The following is a 15576-nucleotide window of genomic DNA, read 5'->3' as shown; positions in this document are numbered from 1 at the left end:
AGCTGCTTGGCTATATATATGCATTTTATAACTATATATTTGTGTGTGTATATACACACACTTCCATATACAAATATTAGGAGGGTTGGGACTCAATAACTACTCTATTGCTTTAAAGCACAGTCACCTAATGGAAAACAACCAGCTAGAAACTGAAAAGGTTCCTCTTCCATAAGAACGCTTGCAAACTATACTTAAATATATCCCGCAGACACTACAGCATTCCCTGCCACTTTATTCTTTTATACAGCAAATGCCTCTGAAATTAGTATTTGCTGATATGTCTCATGAAAAAGAGGTAATTTGAAAATAAATCTGTAAATTATACTTAAGAATCTGAGGCAAACTTTGGTATCAAAGCAAAAATACAGGAGAAGAAGTCACATTTGTTTATGCACAAATCATAATGAAACAAAAGAACTTACAGTAGCTATGAAGTTCAGAGATGGTTTTATAACTCTAGAGTAGTCCATAAATTCAATAAAATAGTCACTTTGCTTTGGAAATATGATGGTACTTGAATTTTGGGAGATTCCTGTTGAATAATTGTATGTGTTTAGACAACATGTTTTAACATACATATTCCTTTAGCAACAATACTATTTACTGTCCATGATTTTTAAATAATTCTATCATAGTTTTCACCATTTCCACTGCTATCCCTCTTCATCCTTCCAGCTAATGATCAGTGCAAAGGTGGTGTACATACTGGTACTGTCTTCCACAACACTAAATAAGCCATACTACATAGTGCTCTACTCCACACAGACTATGTCAGAATGACACAAGGAAGGAACTTAAGAATCCCAAATCAGGCAACTTCATCTTGCTGGGATTCCTACAGAAAGACTGCAATGAAACCTAGTTTCTGGGACAGGCATACGTTTTGTACAAATTGGGGTTTTTTCTAATATGCAAGGTGCAGTGGAACATGAACTCATAAGAAGGCTCCATTTGCAAATCAGCTGGTGTAGAAGAGGGTAAAGACAGTGGACAACACGAGGCCAGAGAACTCTTTCCACTCATGTGGTTTACAAACACACAAGTAACATAAGTTAATGATTAAACTTCAGTTTGTAAGACTGAGGCTAATGCTAGCAATTCTTTATGCCTGCTCTTCTCATCAAAAGTGATCAGTCATTGACTTAATCCCCCATCTGAACAAATCTTTTGGTGACTTAAGTCATTAATAAGTCATCTAGTGTAGAACTGTATTCCACTGAGTTAACAGCTGGTTAAACTATTATCTAGACAAGCAACAGTTCAGGTAATATATTTTTTCAGATTGTATATGTGCATGCAGATGGTTCATACTGCCATCAGCACATGATGCTTTTCTAGCGCTCTGAAGCCCTTCCCACATAGCACTAAAGCTCTTCCGATACCACCTGCTCTTTGGATTTCTCTCGAAAGACGTCACACAGCCACATACCTGTGAGCGACTCAGTGACCACAGCGATAATTTCTATTGGCTCTGTGTAATCACTGTCACCATGGTACCACGACTGATCAGCGTTCAAGCTTTGCAACATAAGCTTATTACAGGTTACATTCACAGACCCATTTATCTGCAATGCAGAAAAAAAAATTGTTGAACCAGCAAAGCCAAAGACACCTTTTCATCTACAACAGCTTATTTCTGGTTAAGTCCTGTAGCTCTCCCCACATACAAGTTCCGGAGTTTCAACAGCAGAAAATTATGAACACTGACCTTTATTTTTTGCTCTCAGTAACCACTTTTTTTAAATTCAGTAGAAGCTCATTACTTTTTAGAGCCAACAACACCTTACGGAGAAAGTTACTTATTTTTTTTTTTCTCATTATCTAGAATTATTCACTTCTACATGGCCAGAGCAGTAGTGCCTATGCTTTACGGAAAAATACAATGAACAGGTTCGTGCCTGATGAGGGGGGTATACCCTATCCAACTTCCCTAAGCTCAGAGTTTCTGTAGGCTAAGTGCTGCTGAAGGCACTGAAGTCGGCCGACTGTTGAAGTCAGCCAACTCAAAACGACAGGCACACCATTTAGTGGAAATTGAACCCGTTTTAAAAAATAGTCCACAGCTCAAGAGTAAAACACCTGATTTTGCAGAAGGATGCCATGAATCTATCACCACTTTTAAGTCTTCAGATCAAAACTGCATGCCTTTTTAAATTTCATGCTCCGGGTTACAACTAGTACAGTAACTCCAATGTAATTAGTAGGCAATTAGTAGGCAAAACATTTTGGTCTCTGCCATGCTGGAGCTCCACCTAAGCAACTGCAGTGGTCTTGTCTGGCCTTGTAATGCCACAGCAGCCAAGTATCTATCCCAACAAGCAGTCTGAATGTAGACACTTTGTTCCAGAAATTAAAGAGAGCTTAATGCTATCCATGACAATCACTGCACAGCCCATGTCAGCTGAACTCAGCACTCGAGGATGGTCCCAGGCATATTTAACCTACAAAAGGAGACACAGCCGTAGAGTCTACAACACTACAAACTGCTAACAGAAGACTCACCTCCATTGTTGTTGTTATGTTTCTCTTATTTGTCCAGTAAGAGACAGAAAGGCAAGTGATCATTACAGTTCCCTTCACTGGCTTTCCGTACGTGTACCTGAAACATGTCGGTCAAAGTCAAATAACACACTACCTCCAGGGCTTGGGCTCCTGAAGAGCTCTGAAGGCAAAAGATTCCACCAAAAATAATTTTTTCCTGGTCTCAAATACAGCTAGAATGCATTTGTACTTGAAACAGCGAGTTTTCAATACTAAAACCAGTTTATTGGCACTAAAATCAGAAGCCCGAAACCTGGAGTAGATACACAGCAGTGGGAAGCACTGCTCTTTTCCTGCACACGAGCTCTATAAACCTATTACTATTATTGCTATACAATGTAGGAAAATTAGATATATTAAGGTAAGCTGGAAGAAAGTTACTGTACAGAACACCAATGTAAAATCATAACTAATATACAGTAAAGGTAAAATGGGACATGGGAAGTACAGGGTGTTATGCTTCCTAAATGCTGCAAATACAAAATGAGAGCTCTCAAGATATTTGTATTCAAACTATTTAGTAATCACAGTACAAAGAAATCATGGCACTATTACATGGCAAACATAATTTGCAGCTGTGGCAAACCTGAAAACAGTAACATATTGACTTCTTAGAATGCCACTAGCAATCTGCAGTCAAACAAAATTTGCAGTAATAAAACGAAAATTTTGTACAAATGTTTCCAAGTTATACGTAAGAGAAACCATTATATTATCAGATTCAGACCTTATAGAATGATATACCTTAGGGAAAGGTGGGGGCAGGGAACTCAAAATCATTCTAATCTGTCATTATTAATATATTCAGATGTGATAAATTTAAGTACTTTAAATCATTACGGATTTGGTTGGCAGCCACTTAAGAAATATCAAAACTGAAAACCGGAAGGAGATGAAAATCAAATAGTGTAGTTACAGGAAGAACTCTGACAGCACTGTCTGGCATCTGAATTCAGTCTTTCTGAGCAGACCTAATTACAGTACTAAGCTGCCATTAACCTTGAAATGATATTGCCATTGGGTAGCATCCCTGTACTTAATCTAATGATACTACAGAGATGAGAAAGGAAAAAAGGTTTATGACATCTACAAGTGTAAAGGACATATAAACTCCTCATATACAGAGGCATTATGCCTATAAAAACAGCCACCTGGAATTAAATCATTCACTATAAATAATTGTGACATATCAGTAAAACTTTCGCACTGCTGAGATTCAATCTCAGGCAGTTCACTGGCATCCAAGTCTGGATTTATTGCAGCAGACAGGTGCACTTTCAAATACCTTGTGAGAGCCCAATGAAGGAGCTAAGTACCCTCTGGAAGACCAAAACAACTTAGGAAACCAAATTCATGTTGTCGTATAATAGATTCCAACAGCAAAGCAGAATGGGTAAAAAAAACCTGAGGAAAACTGGAGAAAACTAGATGGTTTATAATATCAGGTTGCATTCCTTCAAGGAAAGGAAGCTTTTTCTCAAAAGTCCAAACATTTAATTTAAATAGCTTGTTAATCAATCATTTCTGCATTTCACTTACGAATGGAGTGCTTGTTTAGAAGGTATGTATTTTATGGCATTAAATAACCCAAGAAAGACCTTTTATTTCAGGTCTTCTTGAATGGATCTATCAGATAGCTCTATCTGGCTCTCATCTTCCCAAAATAAAATTAATTTCTATTTGAAATTAATGTATATTAGATTTTTTGTCTCAATATTTGTTCAGCTGAAAAATAAAATATTATTTATGCAATAGTCTACAGTGAAGTGCCTTCTGAATTTCTCAAGAGTTTTTAATTCTTCACCCATTTACAGGTATAGGTATTTTGTTAGGCAGGAGAAGCCTATACTTCAAATCCACAACGTGGATAAATTGGATCAAGAAGGATGTGCATAGAAGCTTGCCTAATTTTCCAACTGATCTAACAAAAATATAGTTACTCTACCAACAGATCTTGGCATGATAAATTTGAGAGCACCATAAAAGATCCATAAGAACAAAAAAAGCCTCAAAATAGACATTATAAGCAAAAGACTCAAGAAATGTTATTAATAAGGCAGCTAAAAATATCTTGACTATAGTCTAGAAATACCTTTACCAGACCAAAAAACTAATTAAAAGTCTGAAGACCTATCTAACATTGTTATAACAAAATCCAGTAACTAGAAATAGAAGTTAGCCAGCTAATTTAGATTAGAAACCACTTTTTTAGCAGTTTAAATGTCACTTAGAGACTTACAATAAATTTGGTCAACAAGTGTCACTTGACACTTAGAGACCCACAATAATTTTCTTAAAAGTGAAGATGACAATGATATCCATGATTTACTTACTTTGCAGTGACAACGCCAGTAACGTCTTCCTCTTTCAAAGAGTAGTATAATGGTGTTGTTATCATAACGTCAAATTTTGGTAAAACTAAAAAAAAAAAATACAGAAAGTATTAAATTCACACAAGAAATAATTTCTTTTTCTTAAGTAATAAGGATAGGACTTGTAATATGATAAAGACTACTACAGTTTCCTAAGGAATATGAGGTAAGATGTACTTTTAACCCAACTCTGTGCATGCCTCAGACTAAGACTTTTTGCTGAAAGGAGAACACTAAGCATTGTAAGAGCAGCCTGCACACAAATTTGCAAAGCTGAAATATAAAACATTTAGCCTACTCAGCCTTTACAGAATCATCAGCAAGCTTCATGATCAGACATTATACAGATATTTTGGGATGACCACATTGCCTGCACAATCCTGAGAAAACAAGGACAATAACTGCATCTCATAGGCTTAAGATAAGTATTTTAGAGGTTGCATGACATCCAGACACTACTCCAGCAGGTCATGAAAACTACCAAGATAAACGGGGCAGCTGATTAGATTATGTTTTTTCCAGGACAGAGAGTCAGACTCAGAGAAGCAAGAGATTTGGAAATTAGGCTTTCTGGGAGTATTCAAAAGGTTCGTGTTAGCCAAGGGAAGCTAGTCTCTCTGAACTCTAAATTTATGGAGAATCAATTACCAGGTTTGGTCACTAATGAATGCCCTTAAGTAAAACTTACCATATTCCATCACTTTAAATCTTTGATAATGATCTTGACCCTATTAAAAAAAAACAAACATATAAGAGCATACATACAATTGCGGTTATATTAGCAAGTTTAACATACCTCCAAGGTCCAATCCCACCCACATTCAAGCTAAACTACAATTTCTGAAATGATGTGAAATCATGGCTCAACTATTACCAGCTCCTGTTACAGAGCTCCTGCAGGAATCAGTAGTAAGTATTTGCACCACAGAAGGATGCAGAAAGCTCACATGTGGCAAATGGTAAGTATATATAATGAAGAGCTCAGAGAGCTTCAGATCTGCAGACATCTACATATGGCTGGTTTCTGTATAAAAAACCCAAATATCCATAGCTAGCACATACTACCTAGCATAAGTATTCAGTCATCATGATGAACCATGACTTACCAGCAGTATCTTTACTAGCTCATTTAAAATTAATGCTAGTATCTCTATACAAAAGGGAAGCTCCTATAGTGTCTATCTAGAGGACAAGACCATTTCAAAAGTGTGTATCATCTTTACTCAAAAAGCAGCTAAATTTTTGTTACAGTCTACAGTGTATACTTACTTCAGCAGACAGTCTTGGTTTATATCTTCCTATCTTATTTATTTGTCAGTTAAAAATCAATGGAAAAGATAGTAACTGTACAATATATTGTTACTTGTGTTCTCTTCTTCCTCTAATTTCTCACTTCTTTCCTAATTTTTGTTAGGAGAGTATCTGAAAGCATATGCTAGCATATCTTTGAGATGTGGCACATTATGCTATATCTGGCATGTCACTGGGAAATTAATTTTGAAGGCTTTTTTTCATTCTCTTAACATTCAATATTCAGCAACTGTTTTTGTCCTTTGGTACAATGACAGTTGACCCAAAAAGTCATGGTACTCAGCCACATAAATTTTGGGTTTGGCTGCCTTACTCACTTGTTCTTCTTGCTAAAGTGCAAATAATTCTAACCAAGCATGTACATAATTTGTCTGCAGACACAGAACTCTCGTTCAATGACTTTTTACAGCATCACGCCGAAAGCTGCCATCAACAGGGCAATGGCATGAGGTGATTTACCAGCAGTGCCTGGAACTGGAGCTCTGAATCTCAGCTGATCTGCTTGACACAGGGATTACATTGGAGCGATGATTTTCCAAGAGGAAAATCTGGCATCAGCTGGGCTGGACGAATGGGCTGAGAAACCAAAGGAGTCTCCGCTTCCCAAAGGACAGGAAGGGAAAGGCTCCTTTTGAAAGCCTATTTTGCCTCTTCTGGGAAATAGGGGAAAGAGCGAGACAGACAACAGTGGGTCACTAGGAGGTGGCTATTTTGAAAGCAGCGGTTGCTGCTCAATTGCATGTTGATGTGGAGCTCAGAACTCTGATTATTTCTTTGATTATTCTACTACAAGCTATCATATATGCTGGAGTATTTTAGTGAACATGGGTTGAAATGTGGGGCAAAGGAGACTGAATATGGACAACCAATTGTCAGGCAGCATCACGATACATCAGATAGGAATGAGTGTCTGTGGCAAAAGATAAACTGAGAACTCCTGGGGGAAAAACCCTTGGACCAGGATTCAAGCTGGAAACAATTATAACTGATCTCACCTGATCAATGACTTTGCAAATTAGGCATCTCAGACCAAGCCCCTTACACCTCTATATTTACACTTTTCCTAGCAAAAGACTTCTATCAAAGTAAAAATCAGATTGCTATCGATTTCATGACGAGTCACTGATTTATATTCCCAAGTTTGAAAAGATATATGCAGAATTTGCTATTTTCACAACATTTGTGCAGATGATAATCCTTACAACACAAAATGCTACAGCACTGACATGCACTCCACAATCAGACTACTGTCAGGTAATCTTAAGAACAGGTATCTTGGGAAAATGACCTGTAGTGAATGTATCTTATGTCTGGTTCTCTCTGTACCTTTTATTTCCAACGTTAAGCAACCTTATTTCCAACGTTATGCAACCCTTGCCGTTAAGCAAACCATGAACAGAATGTTACCCCAGCTGGCAGGATGAAAAAGCATCTCCCTTGAAAATTAGATTTTCTTTCACATTACAAGTAAAAAAAAAAATAAATAAAACCTAAGAGAACTGCAGGCAGTAGAAAACAGAGATTAAAATGAGACATGCGCTCTTGGCTGCATCTTCTCGAAAATGACAACCTTTATGACAGAAAGCAAGCCGTGCTTCACAGTGCAGGGAAAAGAAAAGACCCTACTACATTATCTTAATGATTTGAACACCAAACCGTTTTTCTCACTAACACACACTTTTCAGCCAAACTGATTTGGAATAGAACAAGTAACAGCTCTTCAACCACTCCGTAACATTTTAGTTCCTCTGGGCAGGGCTGTCTCTCTGGCAAATATTGTTCAAATATTTTGGAGTGGAAGTTGCTAAACCAGTTTCCAGGAGTGGTAGCTTTTGAGACAAGCAGTTAGTTATATATACAACTCAAGAGAGATTATTTAATTTTTTTTTTAAGATAGGAAAACAGCACCATGCCTATTCCACTTGTTTCCAGCACTGCTTTATTCTAGTATGGTTTTTGTCTTCCATGCCTTCTGCTGCTTCTTGAACACACTCACCCTTCCAGACTATTAGCATTTTGCTCTACATCAGCATTTCTTAAACTGCAAAACATCTATTACATTCTGTGCACATTGCCCAGACTATTAAGAAAACAGTGCCAAAAAGAGATCCAGATAAGTATTCTGAGATTGCGAGGATGATGGAGCCTTTCTGCAGTTGAGCACTAGATGGTGTGGACCGGGACATCTAAGAATCACTAACAACCGCAGTCCAGATTTTGCTCTGCTGGGATGAACCAGTCCTGTTTGAAGCCATTTGCGTCTAATCCAACAAATGAGATCGCAGGAATTGTTCCCCTCAAATTTTTTCCTTCTTCTTTGGCAATTGAAAGTCCCTGAAACTAATCTGGTCTAGGTCCATTTTCTTACTTGTTTCTGACATTTACGTGCGTCACCAAACGTAGCATCAGGAAGGACTCCGGGTGTGGTCTCAGGGCTTTACCCTGAAAAGCACAGTCCTGGCACCGGCTGTATTCCCGTGGCTACACCGCCACCTCACAGCCCGTCTCAGAAACACTCCTCCGCTTCTGCTTTGCAGCTAAATTAAAACAGATTTTTATCTAGACAGAATTAACAGAAGAGTTTCATGATCACTTTTCTGCTTTATTTTCACATGCAGGAAATAAACCCCGAAATAAAATTCTGTATGAATTCTCAAACTTAGGTTCATATCCACCCATAGTCTCCAGAAACTAAGCAGAATCCCACCAATGTCACCAGTACCCACGCTATCAGATACTGATTAAATATCAGTGCTTGTTTTCAAAATACTGAATACACACCCAATTCCAAAGGTTTTACGTACAGTCTGATTTTGAAGGAAGGTGACACTTTTTTTAAGTAATGATATAACCTCAAACTCAATGGATCAAATGTGAAATCTGTAACTGACCTAGAGTACAACATCACAGAATTCCCTGTGGATACACTGTAATTACAAAAAACTTCAACAGTTAAGAATTTCCAAGCACAAAGTATAAAATCAACCCCAGCTGATCTTGAAAGTTGCTTTATAGCTGAAGCCTTAAAAAAAAAATACTCCTCCAAAATATTTTAGAAAGCTCGTGTTGCACCTGAAACATTACTACTCTTCAATATTTGATCATAAATTTCCAAGTAACAGCTTCCATAAATTAGATCACAAAATGCCTTATAACTAGGAACAACTTCTGGTTGGAGATGCCTACTACTAAAACTCAACAACTAGAAGCCTTTCAGCACCAGGCTCCACAACAGGAAATATAAGATATCCAACTAAAATACAAGGTGGAGACTTGGGAACCAGACTGTAATGACTCTGTCTTGAGTTTTCTTGGAACAGCTGTACTAACACCTGAACTCTTATTAAAAAGTACTACAGGATGTTTAACAGCAGCAAGCAGCCAGAACCTGATTTACAACAGGATTCAAAGGCAGTACTTCCAGGAATCCAAACTCAGTACACTTGGGAACTGATCTGTAACCATTGGAAGGGAAATGTTATTTACTGACTTAACAACACTCTTTAAAGACAAGAGAGAAACTTGAGACAGAACGGCTGGACAGCTGACTATTTAACTAGAAAGCTCAGGTCGTGGCATCAGGATAGCTAAGTCATACGGAGATCAGCCTGAGTTTGCCACCTGAAGGTGTTCCTAAAGCCCTGAGTAAATCCATAAGCTGCTCTGGATCCCATGTGGACCCGGTGCTAGCGTAATAGTTAAGGATAGGTAGGCATATCTATTAAAAATGCCAGACATATACTAAGCATTCCTTAGCAGTAAATCCAAGTTCTCAGGGACCTCTGTTATCAGGAAGAGACTGGGGAATTCACACAACTTCATACATGACACTGAAAAAAGTCCGTACCTCCCTGGAGGGCAGAACAGCTGCAGAAAAGTGAGGAATATTCAGGGAATAGCTAGGGATATCCAACTCAGAGTGATCCAGGTCACTCGCCAGCTTTCACTGAACACCAGCTAAATCTCCACCACATCACCTACATACAGACAACTGCTCATCTTAAACCTCAAACTGAATTCCGTCCCATATGACCCTGTATTTCTGGGCATAAGCTCACTTGTAACCAAGAGAATAAAAAAGTTTTCCATCAGAAAAGTTCCTTTATTCTGCAAGGTTTCTTTCAGGTTTCATTAATCCAATGGTATGACATGCTATCAGAAAAATAACAATCTGTGAGACAACCCACTAGACAGATCTAGTGTAATAATGTGAATATTGCAATAATTATTTAATATATTCTGCACATGATAGCCTTATCCAATGTAAGATGCTGTGTAGGCATGTGCTACAGAAATAATGCATATTGCTTTGTAATTATATTCTTTTAACACAGAATTTGAAAATTAAAGCAGAGCAGGTATGAATGATGGAGGAAAAGGACTCTGAAAGTAAACAACATAAATTCTATGTGTGGGGCTTGGGATTGCTGTTTTATTCCCACAGGATAAGAACTCTAAGAATAACCAGGTTTTTCTGGACCCCAAAGCCTATAACTCTTTTTTTACTCTTCTTTTTCTCCTCTATTTTAATTTTCAATTCAAAGAGTTTAATGATAGAAGGAACCATTTAGCCTGACCTGCTTTTATCCCAGGTTTGCTTACTCAAGTATTCAGCTACTCCAGCAACAACCTGCATTATTATAATGCATCTTCAAAAAGGGCAACTCAAACATTGAGTAACAGAGAAACCCTCACTCCTTTTTTTTTTTTTTTTTTTTAATTCCAGTGATTAAGAGCTTCGTTGATGAAAGACTTATATATGCCAAAGAGAATTTGTTTGGCTTCAATTTCTGTTAGTCAGTTCATACTATGCCTTTCTCCACTGGATTAAAAAGCCTTTTAAAACCTGTAATGGCACTCACAGACTGAAATCAATAAATCCATTGATTCATTTGATCCTTTGATATACAGTCAACAGATGGGACTTCTGCAGTCTCCCACCAAGGAGCTTTCTTCCTCGGCTCCATCCGCAAACTCTGTCATCAGTTTATATTAGAAACTCCCTGGGTGAGTGTTGATTGCCAAAAAGTCAATCCACCCTTCTTTGACAGACTTTACATACATTGCTGGTTTTCATTAGGATTTTGTACAATGAAAAGTCTTTATGAAAATCCGTTGCATCAGTAAAACTAACTTACTAACCAAATACATAAAAGCCTTAAAGAATTTAATTCTTTATTAGTGGAATCCCAAATCACCTTTGCCATTGTTTTTCTCATGCCAGATGACAGGTCTAGAGTTTCCCATGTTACTTCACTTATTCTTTTCTGTTAAGAACACTCATCTTCCACTGGTTTTCTCAAATCTCCCCACACTGAGATTCACTTAACCACACAGAACTGTGACCCCTATTAAATGCTTCCATCTCTGCCACATAATTACTGTTTCCTCATGTTACTGGGCTCTGCCACCACTGGATTTTCTTTTGTTCCCAACAAACTTTAAAAACTCTTTCATATGTTTCCTAACGATTAAGTTTTCCTGGGGTTCTTTAGATCTCCTACAAATATGCAAGAGTTCAGACTTTCACTTATATTGATACCTATCTCCTAGTTCCCTCTTTACCCACTTACCAAATGCAGTGTTTCTTCAATATTAACTGTTTCCTCTGTTAATGAAAAAAAATCTCATTTCTGTTCTGCCCAAATTTACCTCTTCCCAAAAGAGCATTTTGTTAAATGTACCAAAAGCATTTTGCAGTACTTTCCACCTTGAACTGTCTTCTGTAACAATGGTGAATAAAGATGGGCGAACAGAGAGGTGATGGGCATTACCCCAACCCCTGGATATTCTTCCTGCTGCTGAAGCATTTAGAGCTCTATTAAGAAGCCAAACATTGCGTTCAATGTCTCACTCAGTTCTAAACCCCTAAGCTTTAAAAATGCAATAGTAGGGAAATGAGATGTTCTTAATAAAATACGATAAAGACAGCCTAGGAAAGAGTGCACCCTGGTAGATCTAACACAAAGGCCAATGTCCTGTCTTTGGCAGCAGCCAAGGTTCAACACCTAGAGAACTGCATCATCCAGGGTAGCCAGCAGTGACACTGTGCCAGCCTGAGCCTCAGGGCTTTCCAGTCAACAGTTCTTAATGGACTGTACTTTTGTGAATCTGTCCAGACGTTTTTTCATCCCACCTGAGTTTTTAGTATTCACAATACCTACACGTGCTGTGCTCTACAGTTCAGTTATGCTGGTTTAATTGTTCTGAATTGCTCTTTACCTCCTTCACCTGGTGCCCTCTAGCTATACACTGGAAGAGACACTGAACAAAATGTTCCCTATTTGTCTTCTCCCTGTTACTCACAACTTCAGAGGCATTCCCCCCGTGTCATATGTTTTCCATGCTCATTAACCTTCCGTTGTACACACTAGACAGGTAAAACTTAGAATATCATCTCCTATGGTTTACTAACATTTCACTTCACTTGCCTGTTTTTTTGCAGCTGTTTCATTAGCCTAGATGGATCTAATGCATTTTTCTTTCAATTTTTCAATTTCTTTTTCCTTTTGTTTTTGGTTTTGGTTCAGGAGGGAGTGGCACTTATATTCAGATCCTGAAAACAGCTGCTGCAGTTCCTTCAGCAGTGTCCTCCTTACTTAAGGATTACTCAAGATGACTGCAGAAAGCCCAAGCAAAATTTCACAAACACTTTTTTTGCCCGGCAAGCGAGCCGTTGAAGGATCCCAGCACTGTCACCATCCTTTTTTCTCATGTCTGAGCCACACTTTCCCACCTCCTGGAAAGCACCTAAGCAGCTGTGAGTGGGGCTGTGCCGTCAACCAGATCAGTGAGCTGGTCTGGGTTAGGCAAAGAAAAACAGAGATGCTTTTGAATTTGGGTCACTTCCCTGGCACGCTTTAGATCTCAGCCTTACCACAGCTGCCTCAGCATGACCAAGAAGCTATTGGACAGCAGCTCGGGGATGGGAAGGAGCAGCCGAGCACAGGGACAAGGGCAGGAACAACTTAAAACATTTTTCCCATTAAAGACAATAGTAACAACTCCACACCCACATGGGAACGTGTTTGAAAAATCCAGTCCTGACACTCACTTCAGCACCACCCTCACCTACCTCAGCCTATAGAAATCTGTCAAGCACCATCTGGCACTGGTAGATATTGCTCCCAGGTAATACACGATCACATGAGGTTTTCTGCTTTCTACCCCATCATCTCCTTCATTAGGCAACAGTAAGCAGTCCTGTTTGTACTTGTTAAATGTCTCTGAACAGCCACTGCAAGCCAAATCGGAAACGCAGTTCCCAAATTACAGGCATTTAAAGCAGGCTGAATAAACCTGACACACAGAGTTTTGAACAGCTAAACCTCCAGCTATTTTTGCAACATGTTCCACAGTGTATGAGGAGTGTACAGCTTAAAGGATTGGACTGATAGAACTATTACCAATAGCAACGGGTAAACTAGATCATACCAGTGTCGTTGTGCAATATTCTACTTTACTATTCATCCTTTCTGTTTTGCATAGTTATTTTTTCCTCTGTAACTCCTCAGTCATTGTGAATTGCTGAAATACCCCTAAAACTAGGCAGAGATTTGTAAATGACAGTCTTTGATTCCACACCCCTTGAGGCAGTGCCTGCCTGTGCACAGCAGGGCACAATGAATTTCTGTATATTTGTTTACAAAATAAACATAAGGGCATTTCACTTTAAAAAAATAGTACTCCGTAAGATCTTTCCTGTATATTAATATTAAAACGCCTCACTTATTTAAATAACATTTGTATTTTAGAATCAAAATACAGATCTTAGGATAAAAAATGTATGCTTCTTTTTATATCTTTCCTTACAAAAGCATATGCTACTGAAAATCTTGTGAGGTTTACATAACATCTCGGGTTTGCTGTGAGGGAAAGATTTCCTTTTCTCATGGTTCATGCTTATTTCTGGTTTTGCTTCACCCAAGTAAACACAATTTTATTCACATCTATCAGGAGAAATGAAACCTCTCTGTGATTCAGCAATGTTAATACTCACATTCACTTCCACCTCTATGGACCAGTCTCCTAGTGGAGGGTTCATAGATAACTGAAATTTTTTGGAAACTACGCCCAAATCACCCTCCTCCATCAACCACTGCTGAATCAATTTCTTCCGAGGGTCCTAGGAGAAAAATCAGGCTGCATGTTAAATGAGAGTGGTCTTGCTAGCAAGATTTAGGTAGCAATACTTATGATCTTCATTTGTCACATAAAGTTGGAACATATAAGAAATTCCAATGTATAACTAGGTTCCTGTGGATACTTACTCGGATATATATATTCAGAGACGCTTTGTAAGGTTTGAGATCAGGGTAGACGGTGACAATCCGAAACATCACGTCTTGTCCCGGTTTATACATAGATTTATCAGTCTGGATGAATACAGAGATGCTCTTTGACACATACATCAAGCTGGTACGGTTAGAGAAGATGCGCCGGCCATCAGCATGGCCTTCCACCAGTAATTCATAATTCCCAGAAGCACTGTTCAAAGGCAGCTAAAAAGAAAATAATGACTCTCTGTTAACTATAAAAAAATATTCTTGAAGATATTACTATTCCAAAAACATTTGAAATAAAGATCTGACATATTCCTGAACTTGTCAACTTATGTAAATTCTCAAAAAGAGAAAGAGGATTTCAAGGCTTTAAAGTGTCATTTCAAGAATTACCTGAAGATGTGTTAGAAGAACCAACTTTCCAACATATTTGCATCTAATTTTCAGTACTAATCAGGTTTTCAATAATGTAAGTATCTAGGTATTCATATACCATTCATAGACTCACACACACATTGTGCTTTCTCTTTCCTTTTCACAGTTATTTAGAAATTTCTTGGGTTTGATTTTGGGGGCAAATTTTTTTCTGACTTCATCACTTTTTGGTAATGAATTTTCCAAAAATAAAAGAGCTGAAGAAGCTATATGCAGGCAAGATGAGCAGGACAGTAAGAAAATCTCACATTTCTTTTTACAAGCTTTAGCTTCATGTCCTATGGAGTAGAAAAATCAAATCCAGAATGAAGATCTCATGAGATGAGGTACTGTTTTTCAATAGAAACCTCACTGATTTTGTCTCATTTCAGTTCACTGATTCCTAATTACAGCACATATTGCAAGTCATCTAGAAAGAAAAATAATTATTCTTTCCAAAATCTTAAGGAATAAAGGAAGAGACATTTTATATGGTTAACTTATTTAGGATAGACATTGAAGGCTGCTTCAGTGCTGGCAGTAAACACAGACAGACATCACTGGCAAGGAAATTTAGACCACATAAGATCAGAATAACCATGCACAGGTCTCTCTCTCTGTCTCTCCAGTGGACAGAGGAAATCTAGAGTTCG

At 38.1% G+C, this 15576-nt stretch overlaps 1 protein-coding gene across 1 annotated transcript in view; it reads right to left on the bottom strand.

Annotated features, from left to right (window-relative positions):
• CD109 (CD109 molecule) overlaps positions 1–15576 on the bottom strand; it is an 87832-nt gene that overhangs the window by 49412 nt on the left and 22844 nt on the right. The window contains exons 4-10 of the mRNA XM_075747511.1: positions 14498–14728; positions 14227–14352; positions 5605–5644; positions 4878–4962; positions 2506–2602; positions 1433–1568; positions 426–535 (exon numbers count right to left, since the gene is read on the bottom strand). Of these exons, the coding sequence (XP_075603626.1) occupies positions 426–535; positions 1433–1568; positions 2506–2602; positions 4878–4962; positions 5605–5644; positions 14227–14352; positions 14498–14728 (825 nt within the window). The remainder of the gene's footprint in view (positions 1–425; positions 536–1432; positions 1569–2505; positions 2603–4877; positions 4963–5604; positions 5645–14226; positions 14353–14497; positions 14729–15576) is intronic.

This window comes from Balearica regulorum, chromosome 3, assembly GCF_011004875.1.
Source record: "Balearica regulorum gibbericeps isolate bBalReg1 chromosome 3, bBalReg1.pri, whole genome shotgun sequence".
NCBI classification, from domain to species: Eukaryota; Metazoa; Chordata; class Aves; order Gruiformes; family Gruidae; genus Balearica; species Balearica regulorum.
The sequence above is the reverse complement of the archived record's forward strand: the minus strand, read 5'-3'. Positions and strand labels throughout refer to the sequence as shown.